The sequence below is a fragment of the Osmia bicornis genome, chromosome 12 (genome assembly GCF_907164935.1).
Source record: "Osmia bicornis bicornis chromosome 12, iOsmBic2.1, whole genome shotgun sequence".
In the NCBI taxonomy this organism is placed as follows: Eukaryota; Metazoa; Arthropoda; class Insecta; order Hymenoptera; family Megachilidae; genus Osmia; species Osmia bicornis.
The window spans coordinates 353,412-380,167 of NC_060227.1; the positions used below are offsets into that span (position 1 = coordinate 353,412).

At 46.9% G+C, this 26,756-nt stretch overlaps 3 protein-coding genes across 3 annotated transcripts in view; 2 read left to right on the forward strand and 1 right to left on the reverse strand.

Moving 5' to 3' along the window:
• Positions 1–25,979, forward strand: LOC123988357 (cell wall integrity and stress response component 1-like). Its single transcript, XM_046288156.1, has 5 exons — positions 1–7; positions 2,249–2,485; positions 12,448–12,666; positions 24,602–24,660; positions 25,718–25,979. Exons 1-5 carry the CDS (start codon positions 1–3, stop codon positions 25,802–25,804), a joined length of 609 nt encoding a protein of 202 aa, XP_046144112.1. The 3' UTR covers positions 25,805–25,979.
• LOC114877627 lies at positions 7,675–8,577 on the reverse strand. Its single transcript, XM_046288071.1, has 2 exons — positions 8,432–8,577; positions 7,675–8,250 (listed from the first exon to the last, which is right to left on the reverse strand). The coding sequence occupies exons 1-2, from the start codon at positions 8,546–8,548 to the stop codon at positions 7,966–7,968; spliced, it is 402 nt and encodes a 133-aa protein (XP_046144027.1). The 5' UTR covers positions 8,549–8,577; the 3' UTR covers positions 7,675–7,965.
• LOC114877625 (stress-activated protein kinase JNK) overlaps positions 25,812–26,756 on the forward strand; it is a 4,654-nt gene continuing 3,709 nt past the window's right edge. The window contains exons 1-3 of the mRNA XM_029190449.2: positions 25,812–26,158; positions 26,342–26,471; positions 26,540–26,737. Of these exons, the coding sequence (XP_029046282.1) occupies positions 26,019–26,158; positions 26,342–26,471; positions 26,540–26,737 (468 nt within the window). The 5' untranslated portion in view covers positions 25,812–26,018. The remainder of the gene's footprint in view (positions 26,159–26,341; positions 26,472–26,539; positions 26,738–26,756) is intronic.

The following is a 26,756-nucleotide window of genomic DNA, read 5'->3' on the forward strand; positions in this document are numbered from 1 at the left end:
ATGGCTCGTATTCGCAGCTGTCGAGCGTAATTTCCAGGTTGTCGCGCGTTTAACATGCCAATTCGACGGACGTGCGAGTGTTTCGGCAAAAGCATCGAACCGACCAGTTGTCTCCTTTCCACAAACTTCGGTCGCAATTAACGCTAGATATCGAACCGTAAAAAACGGATATTTCTCTCTCTCTCTCTCTCTCTCTCTCATCTTCCCTCGATTCATTGATGCGATGGTAAGAGTCGATTCTGTTTTCTTATTCGCGATCGTTTCAGCGCAAAGAGTGTCACGAGTGAACGAGTAAAAAAGGAGACGAGTCCTCCCCCCTTTTCGTAAAAGTAGGGTTCGATCATTTGATCGAACGATCGTGAGAACGAGTCGTAGGCGTTCGTGTTTCTCTCGTCTAAGAGCACGCTTTTAACCTATTTCGTCCGATTCTCCCGCAGAGTGATACTCGAAGGGATCGCGATCACAATCTCGCTTGCGCCGCGTATAAACTCGTGAACGAGGTCATCCTCTATCACGGTAGAAAGCTACGTTCTTGAAAAAGATCTTTAATTGAAAAGGATCTTGCGTAATACGCAAATTTTCTATCGCTTTCCATCTCGTTACCTCGAGAGACAACGCGCGTCACGTACCGTGCTCCCTTTCACCAAGGGGGGGGTGAACTTGTTTCAAAGGGGTTATTTTAGGAAAAGCAAGGTGGCTGTTTAACGATGCATCCGCACCAACGTGTCTTACGCGTACTTGCAGAAATTCTTTCCGAAGCAATTAGAATTTTTAAGTACAATTAAGTCAATTTTTTAAGAAAAAATAAACAATTTGTTTTCCTTGGTCGATCGAAGAAAAGGAAAGGGAGTAGCATAAGATCGAGTGGTAAGCTCGCAGGTAATGCAGCAGTCGGTTTCCAGCGATACATCTGGCGCGGCGGCTTTCGCGAAACGTTGCGGTGGCCGCGCTTAATTAACTTTAATTAATCTACAGTGGTCGAGTATTACTCTTTTGCCGAGATTAAGAGGAACGAGATTAATCCAGAGTCTGGCATCTGGCACGTGTCTCGACCGCATTCCCGTAAATGCGTTCGTTCCCTTCCTTCTCGCGTAATTTGCCACCTCTCTATACTGATTACCAGAATTTGGTAATTTTGGAATCGAAGCATCGTTGGTCAGATTTATCAGACTAGTGACAAGCACGTCAAACACGCAAGAATTCCGTTTAAGAATTGGAACGATCGATCTCCCCATAGACGGCGTGCAGTTAGTTTTTCAGGAAAAAGAAAAACAGTGGTGGGGAGGATAAAAAGATTACTCGACGTATCGTCGCGATACGCGTACGCCTGTAGAGGTTATTCTGGTATTTTTATCAGCGCGTAATTCTGCAGGAATGCAGCGATTCGAGTTGAATCGTATCGTCCGGAGCGTGATAACGAACCAGGTGTATTATTAGATCCGTAACGGGTTCGTTTCGCCACGTAATTTCACGGTTTTTCTTCTGATGCAACGAACGACTTGTTTTTCTTTCGCTGGGCTGAAACGAAATCGCGGCTATCGAAGAAAAGGGAGAAAAAGAAAAAGAGACTGGTAAACGGAGTTAACGCGTCGCGTCGGTTCAAGGGAGCACTGTGAACGGTAAGAGGATATCGCGAATCGTTGCGATATGTCCGGGATGGTGGGGGTGCTTTGACCGCGAGCGAGGACGAGCTGTTTTAACGGGGCAGGGAGGCTGGTATCGCGACGTCGGCGTCGGCGTCGGCGTCGGTGTCGGTAGCGGCAGCGGCAAAGAGGAGAAAGAAAGATAAGGAGTGGGAGAAGGACGAGTCGCGCAGGCGCCAGCCCCGAACTTCCCTCGAGCTGATCAGTCGTGCGTGCTACTTTACACGCGTCGTGTCTTTCGTTCGTTTCGGGGTGTGTTACGAATCGTCCACCCGCTTATCTCCGCTTTTCTACCTTTCGCTTTGTCCCTCATTCTTTTCCTTTTCTCTCTCTCTCTCTCTTTCTCTCTCATTCGCTCTCGTTCGGTGCGGCTCTTTAACTTTACTCCGTTCCTCCGTCCAGTATCTCGCGAGCGGACAATCAGCCGAACCCTCTGCTTTTATGCTCCGATCGCGAGACGCGTCCGCAGTGAAGTTTCCACGGAAAAACAGAAACGGAATCTTATTCTCAGCGCGACGCAAAGTTTCAGTGAATAGAAACCTTATTTTATTTATCGTGTTGTTCCCGGCAAAGTTTCTCTGTGATATCGTGCAATATTCGTTGAGGAAAATACCGGCCGACCACGTGTCTATTTCGAACGACGAAACACGGCAAAAGGAAGATTTCCGTGTTTCGATTCAACCGTCCATACTCATTAATTGATTCGTTGAGTTTTGTCAACGGCAGAATCTTCGTTATCAAAAACAGCGTTATCGAACGTTCTTCGTCGATTCGTGCCAGCTGTATTCGAGCGAAGGCGAGTACTGCCCCCAACGAGGCAGACAAAGATCGATATTTACGAGGTAGGCAGCACGTTGTGTCCTGTTACGAGAGAAATTTCGTATGTACCGCATACATATACGTACATACCTATTATCAACGATTTGAAAGTTTTCAACAACAGTCTACTTTGTTATAACCGTATGTTAATTGTAAGTTCATATCCAACTTTCCAACAAGTTTAACATTGTTGTTTGGAAAGTACGCGAATTCGATCGCGTGTAGTTGAAAAATGGTTTTATAGGTTAACTTCTTATCGATAGGGCTACGTGTTGCATCGAAGGCACGCGATCGACGTAAAGGAACGGCTGATCAAAGTACGAGCTTTGTAAATACGACCGATCCAATTATACTTGGTGAACGGTATAAAAATTCGTGTAAGATAGCTCTTTGATCGAAACACGGCACCCTAGCAATATGTATGTATTGCTTTCTACTTCGTTTCGTCGAAATCTACGCAGACGCGCGTTTTACCGCGCTTTAACCCTTTTTGCTGTCGGGTAAAACTATTCACGCTTGTACAATACCTTATGCGAAGAGAGTAGAATGCGTTGTAAATTAAATTGATCGATTTTTGACTTTGAAAATAATTGTTGGTAGTAAGTAAGTACATATTTGTGATGAAAAGTTGTCTTCGCTTCTCCGGTTTCTGCTTGGCAAAGATACGAGGGTGTTACCTGAGCGAGTCACGAGGGAGTTGTTGGTCGTACCCTACCTAAGCTACCTACCCTTGCCCTGTCCTGTCCTCTTCAATCGCGTGGAATGCCCCTTTTAACGCCGCTCGCTTGGACGCGTCGTCCCGTGTGTCAGAGAAAAGCGTTGCAAGGGGAAGGAGGTGGTTGGTGGTGGCGGCTACCTCAAATAATACTAGCACATATACTTGCCTATTGATTTTCTAGCAACTACATATACATACTCCTACACGCTCGTTACGTGTCGTCCGTGTCTGGACAGGGTACATTATTCTTTCCTACCTTCCACCAGCTAGATCCTGTCTATTTGGTTAAACGCGTTGCACGTGCGATTCGTTGAGCATAATAAATCGCGAAAAACATCGTTTATGTATACTTTAAACGAACGATCAACGGGTACGTTTATTAGCTCGAATCGACTTTCTTTCGCCGACTGGCTGCTACTCGACATTCAACGCGTGTCGGTCGAGTAACGTTACAAAGTACAAGTTGCGAAGCCACGAGTATTCTTGGTGCATAGTATCTCGGAATTGGTCGTTAGGTCTGTCTTCGGTTAGTAATGACTCGGCCGGTTGATTTAACGGCGTCGTTAGAATGCTTGCAGTTAGCCGAAAGACGTACACTCGACGCGACGCGCGCCTTCCAACATCCTTGCGTTCCAGTCTACCTGTGAATTTCAACCCTTACCTTTTCCCTTTCCCTCTGCCGCCTGTGGTGTAACCTATTATTTATATTTCAGCATAGCATTCGACATGAAAATTTTCTGGATTTTCTCTTTCTAAATTGTGTAGCCGATCGACGCCAAGTTACGTAACGCATTCCTTTGCCACAGTGTTCGTGAATTTCAGCAGCTATTTGCATTGTCCGCAAATACCACTGCTTCGCGACGATTAACTTCCACAGTTGACACGCTCGCTTTCGAGTAATTGGTGTATCGAATTTAATAATCTCCCTCTTTTTCTCTCTGTCCACTTTGCCAAGCGAGCTTGTTCGTGTTCTTTTGCGATGCAACGAATTTAATTTCATCTATTGTAAGTTACCAAAGTATTAGCAGCGATAGAAATTGGATCGTTTCCGCCGTGTAAAATTACTCTCGTTTGTAATACCGGTGACGGCAACCACCTGTGAAAAAGGAAACGGAGTCGAATTCGCGGAAAATAGAATCGATAGGGTGGTTCGCGTGTTGCCGGTCATCGTGCATCGATAAAGAATCAGGACACTGGTTTTACGGCATGGGGTTGCAGCGCACGATAGGACGAAGCTCAATCTCTTCGGTTTAGTTTCTCGTCGTTGTAACGCTACCGGAAGAAACGAATTGATTTTCGCTAATCCAGACAAAAGAGTACATAGACGAAGGGCAAGGGAACGAAGGTCGCACGCGTTAGTAGACGGGTGGATTGATGTACTTTTCTACTTATGCTTTCGTTAAATCTCGAATCGTCGTCTATAAAAGCAGGTGCGATGGGGGAGCCTCATAATCGGTGGTTAATTTAATCGAGAAGACGGCATTCGTGGAATTTGGGTAGCGATCGGTCTGATGGCTCGAGGCAGCTACGTTTATCGATCCATCGGTGTGGCAAAGTGAGGTGAAGTGAGGTGAAGTGAGGTGAGGTGGTGAGTTTGCAGCGCACCGATTTTCGAACCCCTGCGCGATCAAGGTTGTCCCGTGAAAAAAAGCGGGAAACGCTTGGACTCGAGGGAGGAACGGGGCAACTGGCTCCACGAAATTGAAGAGGGTCGTTTGATTTATGGCCGAATCGTTCCACGACTCCCTTCTTTCTCGTTCGACGCTCGAATTTCGCAAGTCGTTCGCTCACCCTCCCCAATTACTCCTCTCTTTCTCCCTTACCCTATTCTACCCTCCTAAATGCACCACCCACTTCCCTTCTTCGGCACTTTATCTCGATCCATTCGATTCGATTGATCCGATCGATCGATAACAATTGCAACGCGAGAAGAATAACGATCCCTTTCCCTGCGTATCTCTGCGTTTACAAGGTAAAATAATGACAAGTTTGCTCGTTCGTCTTCGAGAGCAAAAGAATGGTGGAGAATTTCGAATCTTTCATTATATAGTACATTCTTAGGCGACCCATATACTTACTTTCGTTTCATCGTTTCCAATAAAGGGGGATTTTCCGGGCATACTGCGCGCATGCGATGAACAGCGAAAAGGCAAAATAAGCAAAGGACTCGTTTAAGGAGTAGACAGCTTAACAACGAGATCATCCCTGCAAGCTAGTCGAAAAAAATTGATGGAAAAGTTTCGTAATTGTACACATGGATGGCGCGAAGGGCTGTTCAGCGAAGAATTGCACAGAGGAGATTACCGTTACTAGAGGGCCCTGTTCCATTCGCAAATGCGGGATAATTAGTCCTCGACGATGAATCAAACAGTTGGCTGACTAGCATATTTGCCTCGCGGTACAGTTAGTTTCCTGATTAATGGATACCCCTTACGGCACCCGTTTCCATAAAGTCTCCAGCCAGAAACCCTCTTTTCACCGAACCGTTGAAACACACACTCTCTCTTTCTCTTTCTCTTTCTCTTTCTCCACGAATAAGCGTGCCCCTTTTCGTTCCTTGTTCCGCAAACTACGGTTTCTGCGAGCGTTCAGGCGTATGTATTAGAGGGTGGCACGTTGCGCCACGCCGCTGTAATATTTTCGTAAAATTGCCGAAACGTATAACTTTTTTTTTTTATTTTTCAACAGAAGGTCCATAGCTAATTTTTCCCAGCTGCGTGCCACGCTCGGTCTACAAAGAATCTTTTTTCCCAGAGAGGTCAAGCACTCACCCGCGCGTGTTTTGTTCCCTAAAATCGGCACGCTTCACAAGTTTGCTTTTCTGAGAAATATCGGCGTAATCAGTGAAAGCGAAAAGTAATTAACGAAAGAAAGAATAAAGGTAGTTTGGAACGGTGTAGATTGTAGATGGAAGATTGCCGTCAATGAATTTGCCTGGCGTTCGCTATTTCGGCCAATGAATATTCATGTAGGTGGACTATCGATGGGGAGGCGCGTAACGTGGTAGCGCGCGACACTCGTATGCAGATTGAATAATAGCCGAGGGCGTAAATGTACGCTGCGTGTAATTGGAGAGTTAACCAGAGTGCTTGTGTTCGAGCTAGTTTTCATCTCGAATCGTTCGCGCACGCGTATACATCTTATTTTTATTAACATTTCCTCGACTAGTTTTCTTCCTCCTACATGGATAAGGTTGGAAAAGTGTTGATTTGCCGGAGGTCGGTCGCGTTTGATGTATCAGAGACAGGGTTGTTGACAAATCGAAAAGAAAAAAAAAGGAAAAAAAAACAGCGTCGAAAAGGACAGTTTGGGGACAAAGATAGAAAGGATTGCCATTTGTAGGAGTGGTCAACGATGTCGTGCTCGTGACAGGGTACGTGACATAATTCTGTAATGCCGACCGATTCGAACATCAACAGTTTCGAGTGTCTCGAATGTAACGCGAGAAAATCGACGTTGTCGAAATTTACGTATAAGTCTCTTTTGCGATATTCGATTTCACTCGTTATCCAGATTCTATATCTCTGTCGTTATTTTTCTTTTAATCACTTTCGATCGATGCGATGTAACTGAAGAGCAAATAAACGAATAAATTATCTAGCTCTGTGTGTTTCATTCGAGCGATGAAGTAACGCGTTGACGTCAACCTTGCGTCAAGTGTGTGCCAATAAATTTGTGTATTAAATAAAACTCGAACAACGACCTGATTTACCCGATTATCGAACAAAACGTTCGATAAACGATTCTCGCATAAATCATTCGCGTTCATTTAATTTTAAGCCTGACCACTCGGTTTTGTTTTCCCGGTTAAATTGTCGGCGAATGGAAAATCGGTAACCACGAGGTCTTATACCCTGTTGCAGGGGTTGAACGCGTCGGAAACTCGAAATAATTCCGAGACACGATTTAATGGGGGTTAAAGGTAACGCTGTTTGGTTTAATTACCACCTGGGACAACGAACGGTGGCAATTAAAAGTTTCAGCATGGTTCGTGCGTTTCGAAAGATCCCTCGAGTACGAACCGCCCTCGCCGCCCTCGCCGCCGCGTTGTCTGCCGTATGTTTCTAACATGCATCCTGCTTTTAGTTATAGGTACATGATTTTGGACCGCGCTAGTGTTCGCAGTATCCATTATTTTCTGGAAAGTTTGATCAGGTATCTCGATTCTTCGAAACGAAACGAGTGCTCCGAGTTCTCGAGAAGGCGTCAGCGAAATCGGTCTTGCTGCGAAATACGCGACGCGATAAACGTAAAGTAGAATGCTGTTTGAGAAATGTCTTTTACCGCTCAGCGACGAGAGAAAATCCGTCGACGTCGGGAGGAAGGAAGATGCGAGAGCTTAGTATTTTAATTTGTTCAAATCTTTCTCTAATCTTTCGATCGATTAATTTTAAACGAAATGTAGGACACGCAATGGGATAAAGGGGTGGTGGTAGGTCTTGCTAGACACGCGATTAGTCGAGCGTATCTAGATACATACACCGAACGAACGAGTAGTTTTATAGCTTGCAACCAAGTTTATTACATGCTTTATTCTATTCTACACAGCACATACCTATATAATAACGTTATCATGTAATTGTTAGTAAATCGGTCGGCACCGCTCCGAGTGGAACGATGCTGTTATCCTTGGACGGTGTTATTCGTGCATCTCGATATCGAGTCTGGAGAGCTCTCGTAGAGGAGCTGTCGAGATCGGGGTGCAGTCGTCGTGGCGTTTAGTTAGTTGGGTGGGTGGTGGTAGTCCGGTCGTTGAAATATCCTGTCCGAATGAAGGGATGACGTTTAGATGACGTAGTAGGGTGCGGTGTAAGCAGCAGCGTAGTAGGGGTAGGCGGAGTAGGCCGAGTAAGGGTAGGCGAGGGCAGCAGAGGTGTAGGCAACCGGAGCGGTGTAGGCGCTGTAGGCTACGGGAGCGGTGTAAGCCGCACCCACCAACAATCCTCTCTTGTCCCTCGCTGTGTTTTCAGCTTCGGCCAACACAGCAGATTCAGCTTTTACCGGTTCCAACGATTCCGTTTCCAAAGGTTTCGCCAGGGCTACGCTGACCAGAGCGAGCAGAGCGACAACCTGAAATCCAATCGAGAAAATCGTCGCGATCAATGTTTAAAGTTTAGGCTAGGCTTTTGGGTAAAGTTTGTAGAAGGACTCGTATCGAGTTACGAAGCTTAAGTGTAGAGTGTAGATTGTAGATTGTAGATTGTAGATTGTAGATTGTAGACGGTAAAGGAGTTTGAACGGGTTTACTCACTGCGATGCACTTCATGTTGTAGTTTGGTGGAGTAGATGAGAAGCTTGGAAGAGCTTGGAAGACCGTTGACGATCGATTGATGCTCGAAACATCGAAGTAGCCCTCTTTTATACCCATTGGATCGCGGTGGCGATAGGTGGACGATACGTGCATAGAATTTCGATATTTGTCTGTCGCGTAATCGCGCATAATTATTAAACCTCTGGGCGTTGCGTCGGTCACGAGTTACGGGGCTGCATGGAAAACGAGCAACCTCGTCGTCGTCGTCGTCGAAGCTGGTTCGTTGGTGACGCGAGGTTGAGTAACGCGTCCTTGGCCATTGTCCAAAGCAAGTCGAAATAATGCTTTCGGTGGTTCTCGGTTACCTTTGAATCGCGGCCGGATGGAACGTTGCACGCGTCGCTTCCGCGGAGCAGTATTCCATACGCGTTGAAAATTCGAAACTATCGAATTTTCGAGCGATTCGGTGAAACGATCGACCTTGCCGAGGACGTAAGAGCTGGAAACAGTTCCCCTATTGAAATTCCATTTGGGCGCGTTACGCGCAACCTTGTCGCTAGCGATCATTTTCACGACGACGATTTAGCTATGCCGTCCTTGTGCTCAATTGGTCCTCGTTTGCGACCACCGAGCCTAAATATGTAGTCTCCCTTCTGTCGAATAACAACGCTCGTGCGCCATTCAACGAGAAAACGCGAAGGGCCCGCTATCGAGACGCGTTAACGATGCTTGAAATTTCAGAACAGCTTTGTCAGTTTGCACTGTTTAGTAACTGCACGATATCCGTGAAATTCTGGAACACAAAGTCGCTCTGCTCGAATTTCGTTGACTGGTTATTTTCAGGAAACGATAAGGTTTAAGTAGCGCGTCGAGTATATTGCCCGCACCAGCACCAAGAAAATTTGATTAAACGCGCGAAAAGGTATCTCGACGGCTTATCTCGATGATATTAATGTTTTGAGAGAAACCGCGTTTCCTCTGCTCGTTAACCGGAAAAGAGAAGAGACGAGACGAGACGAGTAAAATATCGTGCTCTAGCTCTTGAGTAATGCTTGCTTGTGATGTTACGCTTGCGAAAACTCCACGCTATTTATCCGACGAAAGTTTTCTGGCCGACGTAATTTCATTTCATTTATTTTGATTAATCAAAGAAATTGTAGACGAAGGATGAAACGTTGTTGAATGTTGCTACAAGATTTTGTATACCATTAACCTTTCCGCTTTCTCTAATTATTTTGAAATATATTAAATTATTTCTTTTGGTGTCGGCCACCTATAGGTACACCTATACATATATGCACATCCGAAGGTCTACCTTCTCTTAAGATTATCAAAACAAGCAGTAAACGCGAATTACTTATCAAATTATTGGGTTTAAAAAGTTAAGCGAAAGCTTACAACAGATAGAGTTCTTGTAATTCAATGTTTACAGACGTTGAGGTTCGTACGAATCGCGGTATGGTCTGATAAGCGGTAATAAAGATGGATATAAATCAATAGAGTCGAGAAGAAGGGTATCGAGAATAAGTACGTAGGTGTCACTCGCCGTCAAATTCTCTCTCGATAAGACTTCTTGTTGCGAAAAAAAATTTAATTAACGGCTAACTTTCCCGGAAGAAAACAGGCAAAGTCGAAAGTGCGAAGTCGAAAAAGTAATGTCGCAAAATCAATCGGTATCGATTAATGAGGAAAACGCGAATCTCCAAGTATCGTTTCATTTCGTTTTCTTTCGCGTCTCGTGAAATTTACCGATCGACGCTCGACCGAATTGCCTTCGAGAATAATGAATTTTCTCTACTATAATAAAAGTAGAGAATACGAGCAAGAAGATTTGTCGTTTAAACGCGATTAGTTAATCGATTACGATACGATTGCAATCTTCAGTATGTATCTGGAATCGCGCGTAACCGAGCACGTGCAGCCCCTCTATCCACCGATGCCTCGTGCATCGACGCCGAGCGTCGCTCGAAGCGTCGTGGAAAAAGAGAATCAGAGCCGGTGGAGTGCCCCCATTGTTTCGTCGTTCTTTAGAACACTCTGCGCATTAGCGTCGTGAATCGGTACAATGCTTGGAGCTTTCTCTCTCTCTCTCTCTCTGTTTTTCCCTTGCTTTTTCCACCTATCCACCCACCCGCTTACCTGACTGCCACTTTTCCCTCTCGGCCGTCTCCTTCCTTTCTTTTCTCCTTTCCACCCTTTAGCTCGGCAACGATTTATCCCGTGAAACGATTCGCGGCCTGGATTGGAATCGAGAAGACGTCTGAGATCGCGACGGTATCGACGTCGTGTTTGCAAATACCTCGAAGGAAATCGAATATACGGAGGGAAAAGACTCGATCTTCCCTATTTCCGTGACATTTATAAAGAGAGATAGGGTGGAGCGAAAGATCGAAAGATCGAAATACGCGAAATGCCGCTCGTTATTCGGGCTAGACGATTCTCGTCAGCTTGAGCCAGCGTGACAAACGACGAACATTATTCGGTTCGCTCGTGGCTTGCCACGCCGTTAACGATAAATCGCCGCCCCGATAATTAATATCCCGCCTTTGGTCGCATCTTCTGATTATAAATAGCGAGAGAGTATCGTTGGCAGATACGTTTATACCACTCTCCGTTCGCCTATCAAACGGCGTATGTAGCTTGCTTTAATAATTAATTATCTAAAATCGTCCACGTGAAAACGCTTATCGATGGAAATGTTTGCTGAACATCGATTACAAACGGATTTACACGAATAGAGCGTCCAACGTTGACCGATCGAAAATCGATGAGGCTGTTTGAACGATGCCAAATGCCGAGTGTCAACTCGCGATGCTAAGTCGAATTTCGAATCCAACGATATCCAGATTTTGCTCGTGTTTGCTTCGACAAGACGACGATCCGTGGAAATATTGGTTTCGATCTTTTCCTAAGGCCAGAGAGAGTCATCACGGCGCGTGTTAGCGAGAGCCTCGCTTACACGGCACTTTCAATTAAGTATCGAGCTTTCGCTGACGAGGCACGCGATCTTTCGCCTCCCCTTTAGACGCACCCCTTCGCCATCTTTTCCTCGTTAACTCTTAACGACGCGACATTTATCCTTTGCGATAGGATCCAAGGGGCTCTTTAACTTCCTTTGTTAGACTCGTTTCACGAAAAAAGATACAACTGATGCAGCGAAATAACGCGGGGAGTTTGATAGATCAAAATAGAATCGTTGTCGTTATATCGTTATGCAATAGCTGTCAGTGGTTGAATAGACGACCGATTCAAGCGATAAAGTTTCGATCACGGTGGCTAAAATAATGGTGCGAGAAATAATCGGTGGTTGCTTGGCAAATGGGACGTCGAGGGATGGCATTTAGGGTGGCGTCGCGTCGCGTCGCGTCGCGTCGCGTCGCGTCGTGGCGCCATGCGAACTCAAAATGTCTTCTTCCGCGTCTGGTTGACGGGTGCGAAAGATTTTCATTGAGTTCTCGTCAACGTTCACGTCCACCTCGTCAAAGGTCGTCTCGGTATAAATAACCCTGGCGCCGTTGTTGGCTCGTTCCGATTTCTCCGCTTCTTCGGTCAATTGTTTAGCTGTTAAACCTTCTAACGCGTTTGAACGTTTCGAACCGGGTTTACGTCGTTAGATAGCAATTCTGCGAAAGAATGACTGGAAAACAGAAGTTTGAAAGTTGGAATCAATCGTGTCGCGTAGCCTGATTGTCCTCTCACGGGAAAAACGAGAGGACAAAGTCGTCGAATCGAATCGTTTCGATGTCGTCTTTTTCTGTACACGATTATCGAAGATCGAAAGCATACCCTAGGGAGGACGGATGTTAAAGTTCTCAACGATAGAATGGTACTTCGAAATCCGTTTAGAATAAAGAGTCGAAACGAAACGGAGCCATTACGATCTCTTCAGTTTCGGCCAAGCGTAATCGGTTAGGACAAAAATTGGGCGGTAGCAGCTGGGGATAACGAAATTTTTAACTTGCAACCTTCTTCTTCTTATTTTTTTAAACTGATCAAAGAATTTTCTTCTGTTTCAGAGAATTCTGAAGGTGTCGTAGGCGCGTCGTCGTCGCCGTCGTCGTCGTCGTCGTCGTCGCCGTCGTCGCCGTCGTCGCCGCCGTCGTCGTCGCCGTCGTCGGTGTCGTCGTCGTCGTCGTCGTCGGTGTCGTCGTCGTCGTCGTCGTCGTCGTCGCTGCCGCCGTCATTGTCGTTGCTGTCATTGTTGTTTCCGTCATCGTCAAAGTCGTTGCCTCACGGTAAGTTTGTTACTTATGTATGTATTATCACGCGTGATAAGTTAGCGTTGATTCGAGCTGTTCTAGGAGTAGGTCAGGAGGGAAAAAAGGCTCGAGAAAAGGCGAAATTATGAGTTTGCGTGTCTCGCGTGGCCATACGTCGTTAAAGTAGGCTATCAGGTAGGATCGAACTCGCGTTTACGTTCGCAAGCTTTCCGCACCGTAAGAGAGAACGTAACATCCCTACCCGTACGAGATTTTATTTCCCGTGGACGAGGAAACAATGAAAGTTGGAAACTTAATTCGAACAGTTAATTCAAGACGGTTAACCCGAGTACACGGTTCAGACTAATGCGCTAGCTCGTTTTCGAGTTCGCTTAACGCTTTGGGGTACGCTTTGGGGAAATGGAGAAGGAAGAGAGGGTAGTTTCCGGGGTATAACGCTTCTTCTCTGGGACATAATCGTAAGCGATAATACTCCGGGGGTCTGAAATTTGGAGGCTAGCTGGCACGCATGCAGTTTGCGAGCTTGTTTAGGCTACGAGTTAACGCGTTTCCTCTTGGGCTCGTTCCGTCTTCCTGCAACGCTTCTTCTTTCTCACAGTTCTCTTCCCGTTTCGAGCATCGGACAACGATCGCTCGAGGATAACTTTGCAAACGGTAGAAAACATTTTTGCGCAAAATACTTTTCCCTTTACTTGGAAATTGAGCTCCATGGCTCGAAGCGAAACGATAGCGCATTTTCCACTAGCCAGATTAAACGTAACGCTTTTCTAGCAATCGCGACGATCGATGCTATCGCAGGTAGCGAACTTCTTAGAAGATACTGTGGATACATGGTAAAGAGAACGGCCGAATCGTACACGTTTCTTTTTCGTAATACTTGGGAGGATCCAACCAACCCTCCAGGAAAGATCCTTTTTTCACAGCCACGTCGTAACCCACGATCATCCAAGGATACTCTTAGATTGCTGACCTTTCTCCGAATATCTTCACCCTCCTCTTCCCCGAATCTGCCCGTAAAGGAAAATTTTCTTCCTTTCGTTATTGCCTCGGCCAGACTTTCGCCTCGAGATAAGGATCGCGCAAATCAAATAAGCGATGTAGATCGTTTCACGGGAAGATATACGAGCGGTAACACCGTTAGATAGGATGATTCGAGTTTAACGCTTTTTATTTTTAACCAATCTAATTTATCATCGTATCGTGACGCAAACCGTTGATAAGACAGTGGCCGCCAACTCGTTAACACAGTCGTTATTATGAAATCAATCGTGCTGCGTTGACCGGCAATCATAGAATTTAAAACGATTTGGCAAAGAACCAGAGAACGGTCGCCTCCAATTCGTTCGCGATTTTTGCAGCCGATAAAACTTCTTTCCGTCGCCTGTCACCCTTATTATGGATGATTTCTTTGTTTTTACGATGCTCGATTTCAATCTGACAGATCCGTCGTTCTAGCATCGTTCTATTGCGTATTTATTCTCCATTCAGACGGACAAATTACCGGGATTTTGTAACGGTCGAAGGTGAAATAGCTGATTCGCTACCTCTTGATTTCCACGATTCATGGCAGTGTCGCGTCGTTTTTCTTGTAACATACATATATTAGGTGCTTTGGGCGCGAGCTATCGGGTCTACTGTCCACGGCCACGAACTCGTTTGCGTCGACGTTGACGTCGCGACGCGACGGTAAACATCCGTGAATAATCGACCGTTCCCTTATCCGCCTCTCGTTTATAGGTACGGCTTACTCGCGTCTCGCATCTCCTAAAAACCGTACCTTTGCTTTCCTCCGGCAGAAATTTATGCGCGTCGTCGTACCCTAATGCGTCTGCCGCCATTACCACCCTCCAAATACTCGTGGCGAGAAGCTATTGTTGTCCTTGTAATCTACGCGATCGTTCCTCTTCTTCCTTTCTACCTGGGCGCTCGAGTTGATTCAGTTTGTTTTCCCATAGAATTTTCCATAAGAGCTTCGTTTTCTGTCTACTTTTAGTCATCAAGGATTATTTACACAGTTGATTATCATCGAGGGAAAAGGGAAGGAAAAAGAAGAAAATGGAATGTCCTCGACTCGTTTCGCGTCGACGCGACGGTGATGTTTTATCGGAGGAAAAGCAGCTCGCGACTTTTCGATGGAATGCAAATCGTGAGTCTCTCCGCTCTCTCGTTCGTAATCTCGCACCATTCAATTCACTAGATTCCAATTCGAGGATGGTTCTGCTTCCATTCGATGCAAATACGTAGCCTCGTTGGGTTTTCGTGTCTCGAGGAGGAGACGTCGCGTAAAGATGCACGGTCAAATTCTCTCAACTACATACTCTAAACTTCCACGAGTACCACCCTCGTTGGCTATCTCCCTCTTTTCCGTTGATTTTGCCGCCCTTCGGCTCAAACGGTCTGCCCGATCGCTTCGTTTCTCGTACGAGAATCAAATTGATTACGTATTTTCTCGAGAAGCTTGTTCGAACCAGCAACCCGAACTTCTCTCGCATGGTACGATAGATTTAATCGAAACATTCCTTGACCGTTAAACGGTAAGTTTATAGCGAAGGAAATTACTTGATACCGTTTAGTAGAATTTGTTCCATCTGAACCGTTCCCTGTGTCGTGGAACGATCGATAATCCCCTCGATCTAGAGCAGCCAGTATTTCCTTCCCTCTTAACCCTTCGATGACGGAGCACTTTAAAACCGAACCCGCTGTATCCAGGGAATACTCTTTATTTAAGATCAAGTATATAGGATTCCAATTCCCTTTCCTACCTATCTATATAACGTCTTATAACTTTGTTATTTAAAAGCCAACCTCGGTTCGGTTACGAAGATCGTTCGTACTTATAACGAACTTGTAGGGATTTATTATCAGAAGGCGATCTTTAACGCTTAAACGATTCCTATTTATATCATCGCACTCATTGCAGCGCACCGGTTCGCGTTTGCAGAAAATATCTAGTAGCATATTATTATAAATACGAACGTTTCGCGAATTATCATAGCATTCTAGGGTTAGGTTGGAGAAGAAACACGAGACAAGTTAATACACGGGCCAACGTATTCGTTAGAGCGTTGGAGTTGCAAGTTGCAAGTTGCAAGTTGCAAGTTACAAGTTACAGTTTACCGCGGTAAATCGGCTTAGGCGTTGCGTTTCCAACTCTCTCCGCCTCTCTCTCCTTCTCCGTTGGTGTACATAAAGTTTCAGCGAATACAGAACGGCGAGATAAGCAAAGGATGGTAAAAAGGGCAAGTCGTGGAGCTCGTAGGAAACGCTCTGTTCCGGTTACCGAGCGAACCGGCAACCGGCTACGTAAGTCGAGTTTACGATATTCGAGGTAACGTCGAGGGAGGGACTGTTCCCTCTCTAGGAAGGATGACAGGATACGACGAGGGGACGAGGAAAACGATAGGAAGACGAGAGGTAGCGAAGGGTGAGACCGCGTTAAAGAGCGAATCAACCCTCCGAGAATTACGAGACTCTCGACTGTACGCATGTTTCAGATAGTGCGCTAGGGTGGTATGTAGGCAGGGATAGGGAGGAAATACCGATTTGCGTCTTCGTTTCTACGATTCGACAAAGAATTTATGATCTCTGCTAATAACGTAGATATAGTATATACGCCCGGTAAAAATAGAGGTTGTAGGTGTGAAGCCTATCGTAATGTAGAATCATAAGCGTCTCGTATCTTATGCGGCGATTAAATTTCGGCAAACAAGAAGACAGAGGTTAAAGACAATAATTGCTGGTCGCGGCTCGAGTTGCAAGGCACAGTCGAAGATATGTAGTTGGCATTCGTTCAAACGGTTTCGCATACATATTATTAAGTTAACGCGCGAACAGTACCGTGTCACCGGGCGCAACAAACACGCTACGATTATAAATTAGCAAATTACACTTTGTTTCGTTAATTGACAGGACGCGTCGCGTCGTGGGTGTGCAGGTGATTGCAAGCGCTTCAGCAAGCAACGAATAGATCGTCGAAAAGTACGAGGCCTCGATAGGTTAACGCGGGCCAACCTCGCACCCTCGGCAGGGTCTATTCTGTCTATTTTTCAGGATAGATCGTCGTTAACAAAATTTCTATTTCCCACGAATATTCGCTGGTCGACCGCGAAACTTGGAAAAGCGTTTTATGGGAAATCGAGAAACGGGTTTCTGAAATTTAATCCCGCGATGATCCAGGTTTACGGGTGTTTTGGAGTTGCGCTACGCCGCGCCGCGCCTCGCCTCGCCGTAGGGCATGTGAAAATGCGGCTGCAGAAAGCTACGAAAGGGTATCGCGTATCCTCCATTACCCGGTCGAAAATCCCTGTATCGATTTCACGTTTGCCTAGTCGATTTTTTGCTTTGCGGTTCGTTAGCCGTTAGGGTCTCCCTCGTGCGGACGCTATTTTCGTTTGCGTTAACCCGACCAGCCACCCCTGTTTCCATTTGTTTTCACAGACCGTTTCGATGCTCGAGCAAAGTGGATAGTTTTCGGAGCGGCGATGGCGAGCTTGAAAAGCAGCCGGTTTACATTTATGCCGGAAGATTCGAAGCGCGTGTCTCCGGTCAATTTCTAAACGGAGTTTCTCGTCTTCTTTTTCGACGCTCGTTCAAACCATGCGATGTTTAGAGAACGCGAAGAGAAGGAAGAACTTCTCTCTAGTTTAGTTGCTCTCATCGTCAGTCAGTGGCATCGAAATGAAACGCAGCCGATATACCTAGGTATTTGACTGTTTATGTTAATTTATGCTAGCGTAATGTTATCGATTAGCTGAGACTGGAGAGAGGAAAACGTCGATTCGTATTCGGCGCCCACTGCGTTTCAACGAATCCCAGTAGGCATTCTTATGCAAATCGACACGAGTCGCCGCGTGACGGGATTTCGCGCGTAATTTTTGCACCGGCACGTAGCCACGAGGGCGAGTTCAAAGGCATTAACCAACGGGTTATAATTGTTCCTGCTCGATAGCCCAAAGCCGAATGCTCCGTGTCTATTCCTCGACCATTGCAACGTTGTGCCCGCAATCGGACGCTTACGAGCAATTAGCGCCAATGCAAATCCGCCGCTGTTGCTAGAAACCTCGGAGCTCCTCGTCGTCTCTGTCTTTGCATCGGCAAAGGGACGCTTTTGGAGCAAAGTATGCTGGTGTATGTGTGTGTGAGCGCGACGACCGGGTTACCGCTTTCTCGTGCTGCCTATAAATACGCGGAATCGATAGTGGCACGAGGAAGAGGCAATGGTTACCGGTTAATAATTTTATGCAAGCGCAAAAACGTCATCGCTAGCAGCCACCCTTTTCGTCAACGATCGCTTCTCTTTCCGTTTCGACTACCTAAAACGATTTTTCTTTTTCTTTATCTACTTCTCGTTTTACTCGAAACGACCCTTTTACCCATCCACTATCGCGCAGACGCACCAATCGATCCGCTTATGGAGCGAGTTTCAGTTTGTCGCAGCACTCGCTTCTTTCGTCCTCGAATAAAAACCATTTTCGATCGGTTTCAAACGACGGAGGTAGCAATCTCGAACGGAATGTCAGGTTAATTAGACATAAAAATTATTGGCGAGGACACTCGTGCCGATCGATACTTTCTCCGCTAGACTGGAAGGTAATCGTAATTTCGTGAGACACGAGAATCTCCGGGGGATTCAGACGAAACGTCGCAGCAACGCGTCGATTAGTTTATCGGAATGTCGAAAGTTTCTTAAATTCCTTGGGAGAGTGTGTCGCATCCGTTCGCACAGGAAGGTATTAACCCGTTGGTTTTTAAATGTATGGCACCTGTTTGAAATTGAACGTTCGCCAAGCTGTTGGCAGTTTTCTTAACGCGTTATTACCCGGATTGGTACGAATAGATACCTATTTCGATGAGGGGGTTCGGTGGATCGAAAACATTTGACGTAGCGGGAGAGGGGAAAAGAGAAAAAGGGTGAGTAGGATGCGCCGTACATCATCCGAGGAAGGGTGATTCGGTCCGTGCAAAGTTAATACCTCGATAATTCATTCTAAATCCAGCAAATGAAGCGGCTAAAGTTCTCGCGACGGTTCGTAAAGCGTTCTGAGAAACGAGCCAGCTCCGTTTCTGTCCGCGTGTCGCTTTGAAGTGGCACCCGGTACGCTGGAAATCATTGCACAAAAAAGACACGAGTTTCAACCTCGGTTTTTCTCTTCTGATAATTGCAAATTACGCCTTGTTCACAATCGCATGGAGAACAAGACAGTGTTAAAGAGCGAGAAAGATCGTTCTGATCAATCGACGACTCTTCGCCGTTTATCATTTATCGTTTCAAGTTCGCGTACGTCAGTGGTTAATGCCGACGGATCGCGCATAATTTGTATCCGCAAATGTTTTCGTAGCTGACCCGACGTCGACGTCGGCGTCGGCGTCGAGGTTGGCGTCGGCGTCAGCCTCGCCGTCAGCCTCGCCGTCAGCCTCGCCTTCACGGACAATTTATGTGGCGGATCTGCGCTGCCACCGACGCTTCCTGCCTTCGCTACACGACCGACTTACTCAAACCAGAATTAACCTACCACCTTTTTCGATACTATTTTGCTTTCCCTCATTCGTCAGCCATCGATCTCCTCGAATGCTGTCCACTTTCGGTTAGGGGCGAACGAAAGCGAGATTTACGAAGCGTCGCGATTTACCGTTAACGACGAGCACTAGTTGGCACGAGATTTCTTTTACGAGCCTCTTTGCGCGTTAATAAATCCTGTTATTACGAATCTTCCTCCAGTGTAAGTTAAAGCTGAATGATATCCGGGACGATCCTCGGGGATCGAATCGATCCACATATGGCTTTGTATAGCCAGCCGGTCGCGTTCGCATTCTTGCAACCCTTCTCGAAAAGGAAAAGGGATCGTAAACGTGGCATCGAATGCTTGGAATTCCCGTGCACGATCTATATTATTAAGCTCTATTAACTCGGAGCGGAACACGCGAATGAGATATCGCGCGGTATTGTCCACGATACCGGTGGCCAGCGAACGTTTCATCGATATTCCAAACGTGCCTTTGAAACAACGCAACGGTGGTGCACCGCGATAACGAGTTTTTTCCTTCTTTTTTTTTTTTTTTTTTTTTTTCAAGTTGTTGCAAGCTGGATATTCCAAGATAAGAATTTATCAACAGTAGTAGTGCGAACAAGAGAAGAAATATTAGCCAAAGGGGTGTTTAAACTCGAAGCTCGGACGCATCGTCGAACTCGTAGGCGGTAGCCAGGATAATTTTCTATCCGTTTCATCGAGAAAATTTGCATTTTAAATGAATGCTGATGCACTGGTGACTTTTAACGACGTCTCCGTTGGTCGAAATAGCCAAGGATTTCGAGTCTGGTTCTTCACGAGCGGATTACGTTACGTTTCCGCCTCGACAACGTTCCTTCTTTCATCGTATCGGGAGTAAGTCTATTCTCTCGTTCCAGTTCGATTTGGGCAACGTTTTAAGAGGTTTGAAAGCAAAGGTATGCGATAGGATAGTCTAAGAAATGGAGCGTGTTGAAGATCCCGGTGGTGCAGTAGCAATCGCGTGCCAGTCGATCGTTTGAACGCGCACCGGTGCTTATCCTCGATCTCGCACAGCTGTTCCTTCCATATTGGCGAACGTTGTTTGTAACGCGTGTCGCGACCGCATCGTTCCCCGATAATTCACCCCTTGAAACTTTATGTCGGACATTCCAACCGGGCTAACGACTCTCCTCTAGTGGGAATCAAACGCAGCGGGATAAAGAGGGAAAGGAAAGAGAATTTTTACTCAAGTAAATGGGTCTGAAAAGGATAGTATAGGAGTGGCGTGTTACAACCGACGAAACGAACATCTGGAGCAGAGTCGAGCGCAAACGAGAATGCTTCTTTGATTTCCCGCGAGCGCGTTACTTTTCGCGAGAAAGCATCCGAACGAGGCGCGAACAAATGCAGCCAGAGCCTTTCTTCGAGGCTATTGTTTCGTTGCTAGTGGAGCACGGAGACGGAGAACTAGTCTCTCTTTGAATGTCGATGCTCGAGCGAGTAGCCTCGCGTCGTGTACCTACAATTCCTTCTACTCTCGACGACGATCTTTACGCTTCAAATCGAGCGTTCTTCTATTATAAATCGAACGAAAGCTTCCAGGGATTTGAATCCGGAACGCGTCTACGTACATACATATGTATATGTATAGACAGATTGAAAAGAAATGTTGTAGTCGTGTATCGTGATAGCTAGAGAAGATTCTTTACAATCGAGATATCGTATAAGCGATTCAAATAGGATATTCATATAGAATATTTTCTTTTCCGTTTAATTAGACGACTCGATTCGACTCGACTTGACTCTGTACCTACTTGGTCTTTTTTTTCCAACGAGCAGCGAACGACACGCTGCCTGGAGACATTTTCAGGGTACACGCGAGCTTGAACGAAAGATAGAAAAGGGACACGGTTTATTCGCCTGAAAAGACTGGGAGAAGCATTAAGAGGAGGGTGAGGATCATCCTAGATGTACTGGAAAGGGCGGCAAGGGTAGAAAGAAGGAGTGCTTTGATGCAAATAACGGAGAGCTCGGTGGCAGATAGACACGCGCGCGCACACTCTTCCTACTAATCGAAAATTCTTTTTTCCCCTTCTCATCCCCTATTCAAAGTTTGCCTCTTTTCCATCTTGGCATCCGTGTTCCGTTCGGCGAGATCGAAACTCGACGCGAAAGCAACGCAACTGATTAAATGAAAATTCTTCGTTCGAGAATTCGTCTCGCGAGGCAACCCGCGTTTCGTTACGAAGCAGAAAATTAAAGTTTCGTTCTCCGTGGAAAGCGGAGAACGCGAAGGGACAAAGTAATAGAGTGAAACGGAGCGAAATCGTTGGAAATTTTGTATCGCTGAGCGATCAGCGAGCAACGAAAGTATTAAGAGAAGGAGACATTTACATTTTAACTTTAACGTATATCCCTGGCGTGCAACGGATTGCCGGCGGAAATTCTTGAATTCGTTTAACGAACATAACGCGTCTCTGTGTGCTTTGAAAGCGAACTCTTTCTCAGCGCTTGAACGACCTACTTTGCTAGCTACTTCGTTAGCTACTTCAACCCCTAGACTGGCACGTTGTTTTAAAAATGTCAACGTTACCGACTAAAGACAGGATGCTTGTTCAATTGGACAGAGTTTACGTAGCCCATAGCTTCCCATAGTTGGTTTTCGTGGAAACAGACGGAGGGTAGAAGGGTTGACGAGCAATTGGCAGAAAGAGGAACGTGACGGCTGCCAAATCGACGACTCGTCTGACTCGCGAAATCCTCCAGAGAATCGTTCGACGCGCGGTTTACGTGACGTTCGTCTACGTGCATCGGTTGGATCGAACCGTCGAAAAGGAAGAGGGACGACGACCAGGACGATTACGAAAGGAAAGAACTGGAAGAATCTTGGAACGCGTCGCTGGTGGTTGGTAGTGGACGATTAGATTTTTAGTCGAGTGCTCGTTTCAAGGTCCAGACGGAGACGGAGCATTCTTTCTCGGAGACGAGGTATGCGCTCTCTAAATAGATGCGAAGCTAGAGGAGACAGTTTGAATCCGCGTTGATCGTTTTCTTTTCGTCTTTTCGCGCATCGAATCGTGTTTCGCTGTCATTGCATGCTCGAGCTATCTTTAAAGTGTATGCCGACGGTGTAGCGGTTTGTCGTAAAACTTTTAGCGACAGGATTCGTAGCGTGGTTCGTCGCTCGAATTTTCTCGGGACGAAAGCGGAGGACAACTAAACGTACCAAGGAAACGAAGAAGCAGAGTACGTAGCAGACGGAGAAAATGCTTGTTCGAGGGCATTTATTTTCGGCCAATTAGCGGCGTTCCTCGACGAAAGCCGCTTCTTCGCGAGTTGCATAACTCGTCGGGCAACGAGATGAGCGAAAGAAACGAGCGCGGCGCGAAATAGAGAAAGAACGGACGGAGAAGACGCGACGGCACGCGACACCCTTGGCTTCGCTTCGCTTCGCTTCGCTTCGCTTCGTTTCGCTTGGCTTAGCTTTCCTCCTTTTCTTACGGGGCCACAATTCGCCTCCTTTTTAACCAAGATCGAGACGGTTAATCTTGGCCAATGCGACGCGACGCGACGCGCCTTTCCACCTTTTGCTCTCTCTACATTTTCCAGCCTCGTTCGTCGTTGGGAAATTGTTGAAATTTGCAGCCGAAAACAGTTTGCTTCCCGAGAGATCAAAGAAGACGTCACGGTGTCGCTCTTACCCACGTATTCGAATAAATTAAATTTGAAACGGTAGCCATTGCTGACCTCCGACCTATATTTCCCGCGTTACTTCATTATGTATCGTCACGCGAAGCAACTCTATCCGAAATAGGTAGAATACGGAAGAGCCGTATTATTCTCGTTCTGTATTTACTTGTGTATATCGGTCCCGGAAGTAGGTAGGCGAAAATCGAGTATCGATTTCGTGGCGGGTCTGGTGCAAATTAGCCGCGATGGAACGGAACGGTGAGACTGAAATATGGAACGTATACATATTAACGTTGTCAGTGTCGATGGCAACGGGCTATGCCATTGCATAGGCAAGGAGGCCGAGTTGGATGGTCGCGGTCGACTTGGAAATTATTCCGCAGAACGAACCACCCTGCGAATCCGCGTCTCCTCTTGCTTTGCCAGCGGCCAATTATCGTCGCGAGTCGGCTCGCGAGAAGCAAACGTTTGCTCGGTTTCTCGTTTACGGACCATTTCGATCGTTTTCCGTCTTCCTTCTCCCCCGTTTCCCCTCTTTGCGAAATTTCGGTCGACGAACTTTGCGAATTTCTCCTCTTTACCCCTCTGTCGCTTTTCACAGCCTACCACCGCCTCTGCCCCACCGCTCCACCGCTCCGTTGCTAATTACTCTCGTCATCCGCGGAGGTGAGACGCGTTCCACGACCGAGCCGGAATACCGATTGAAATTAATTACCGTGACGAGGTACGCGACCAATTTAACCTTCGATAACGAACCACCGTCACCGCCACCAACCAACATCCAACATCCAACATCCAACATCCAACATCCCTTTCTTCTTCCCACAATTAGACTCGTTACCCCCTTTCAAACAGACATCGAAAAAAAATGCCCCTCCGTTGAGGAGCAGTAGCTTTTTTATCGCCAAGATTGAAGATTTGCATTCCTTCGGGCAGGAAGAGAGACGACATCGATAATCGTTGCGTTATCCAGGCGAGACACCACCACCGCTATCGACCCTTGCGTCCTTTGCGTCCTTTACTCGCCAGCCTTTCGTATCGTATCGTATCGTATCGTATCTCTTTGCTCGTACATCACCTCTGACAACTTGAAACCGGTATTTATGCTGGCCCGAGTTCTTTGAACCCCTCCGTTTATCCTGCCTCCGCGGAGCTCCGATTCGTTCCGCGGGGAAATCTTTCCTCGAAGCCGTCGTTCGTTAGCTTTTTCCCTTTGTCCAGCGAGTTCCTAGTTTGCTTTCATCGGTATATTCGATCGACGAGAATGTCTGATATCTCGAGATAGAGTTCGAAGCGATTACGGGCCCGTCGCGTCGCACAAATTATCGCGAGCAAGTTTAATCTGGAATTAGCCGATTTCTAAGCTGGTGGATCGGTGGAAAACGAAGGGACGAGATTGCGTCGTGCCATTTTCCACGCGTTTCTCCAGGTCGCCGCGTAATTACGCAAATGAATTGAAACGGTAGCTTGCGCTAGCGCTATTCCGCAAAGAATTAAACGGCGATAATCCTAGGAGACGGTGCAATTACTTTGGCCGCAGATAAGAGAAAATGGGCTACCGGCAGAGGGAGAATGGAATCGCGTTCTACTGGAAAAGAGGAGCACTCGGTCCTCTGGGAAATATGTGTTGCTTCGAGGAAAATTTAATATTCGTTTCGACATTCGCGATTCTCTCGATTCCATCTGACCCAACTTTTAGCTTCTTTGCTTCGATTTGACGTCGCTCGATGGTCACCACCTACAGACTGATCGCTGCGTTTCTTTGCTTGCAGATCGTTGTCGCTTCGGGGCCAACGACTTTTGGAACCTTCACAATGGCAGCACGTTTATGGTGAGTATCTAGAGCAGACTATGCTTCCACTGAAAAGGGAAACGGAGAAACGAGTAACGAGACAATCTCCGAATCTCCATCCATCGGAATCTCATAGAGACAGCGGTCCTAAATCATAGATGTTCGCACAGAATCCTCGGTTACGCGTCTTTGGCTCGAATCTCGACTCTCTTAAATCCTTCTTGTCCCATGAGTTATGCCGACGCGCAGACGACCAAACCAACTTGGTCGATGCAAAGTCGGTGGTTGTGCGTACACGTTGGAGGCGGTCCAACCTAGCGAGCTAAGGAATCCGAGTCTCCTACTCGTATCTGCTCGAATTGCAATTTAACTCGATGAAATAATTAGGAAACGGAGTACGCGAAAACGAAGCAAACGTTTCGTGGGCGGTCTGAGAAGATGGTAAGGCGCGAGGAGAAACGGGTTTGGCTTCGCGCATCGGATGCGACGAAATTATGTAATTGGTAGCAGGTGGCGGGCAAAGCGCGTCGCGACGCGGACCAGCAGACAAAATAGATGATGGAAAGGAAGGTGGTTGAGCGAGGCAGACAGGAAGTTAGCGAGAAAAAGGTTAGCGCGAGTTGTTCTCGATGTCTGGCGGTGCGACGTTTTCTATAAATAACGACGGGGGAATCCCGAGTTAAGCAGTATAAGCGATAAGCAGAAGAAAACGCTACGCTTCCATCAAAGTATTCGCGCGTTCACCTCCTTCTCTTCCTTCTCTAATTTTGGCCGTCTGACCAAAAACTCTTCGACCGACGCGACGGCCGTTCCTTCTTCTTTTTCTTTCGCGGCCGAGAGAACGTCTGGCCGACTTTGCTCCAATTTCTATTTTCGACCAAGACACCGAAACTTGGAGGATCCGATCCGATCCGATCCGTCTATCCGTTCCACTTGTCGTCAAAAGGAAAAAGTTTGTCGGTTTAGAGAAAGGAAACTGGCTTGTCCAGAAAAAAAAAAAAAAAAAAAAGAAGACTATACCGCCCTTTTTTCTCTTTCCATTCGGTCGAAAGTATCGTCGACTAATCTCGTCTGTTTGCGTTCGATTGTGTGGCAGACGAAACCGGCAAGCGTGAGAAGCGGGCAAAGCGGCGGCGTCGTCGTCGTCGTCGGTAACGAGTGGCCAGTGATTAAGACCGAGTGAGAAACCGGGTGGGCGAGAAAGAGGCGAACGTGGCCCGTGGTGAACCCGTGGGCCGTCCGTGCCTCTCCACCGATAGATTTCCTTTCAGTCAGCTACGCCGAAACTCGCGTCCAAAGTGGCTAAGAGCGTAAGTCCTCGTCGAGTGCACCAAGAGTGCTCGAGCGGCGGGGAGGTACAGGTACAGGTGCAGCAGGAGAGACGTGCACCGAGGCGCATGCCTTACCTGGGGCCTGATATGACAACCCGGCTGTCCGCCATGTTTTACACGGTCGAAGTCGGGGACACCAGATTCACCATTCTCAAGCGGTACCAGAACCTGAAGCCGATCGGTTCCGGCGCACAGGGAATCGTCTGGTAAGTCTCTTTCCTTCTTCCGATTCGCACGCGGCCCGTTCGCGAGCGCATTTCAGTGCGCTCGGTAAGCGAATAAGAAGCGTACGTAATCGAAAGGCGATTAAAACTCGCGGGCGACTGCAAGGTGTCCAGGGCCGCTCGACTCGCTCGATCGATCTCGAATCGTCTGTGTGCGTGTTGTAGCGCGGCGTACGACACGGTGACCGCGCAGAATGTGGCGATCAAGAAGCTCTCCAGACCATTTCAGAACGTGACGCACGCAAAGAGGGCCTACAGGGAGTTTAAGCTGATGAAACTGGTCAATCACAAAAATGTATGTAAGAACCGCGTCCGACCCTCGACACCTCGCGTACTTCAACATTCGCTTATCTCTTCCTCCAGATAATTGGCCTTTTGAACGCGTTCACGCCGCAGCGATCGTTGGACGAGTTTCAAGACGTTTACTTGGTGATGGAACTTATGGACGCGAACCTTTGCCAGGTGATCCAGATGGATCTGGATCACGAGCGCATGTCTTACCTTCTCTATCAAATGCTCTGCGGAATCAAGCACTTACATTCGGCCGGTATAATTCACAGGGTAATTAATTTAATTCTTA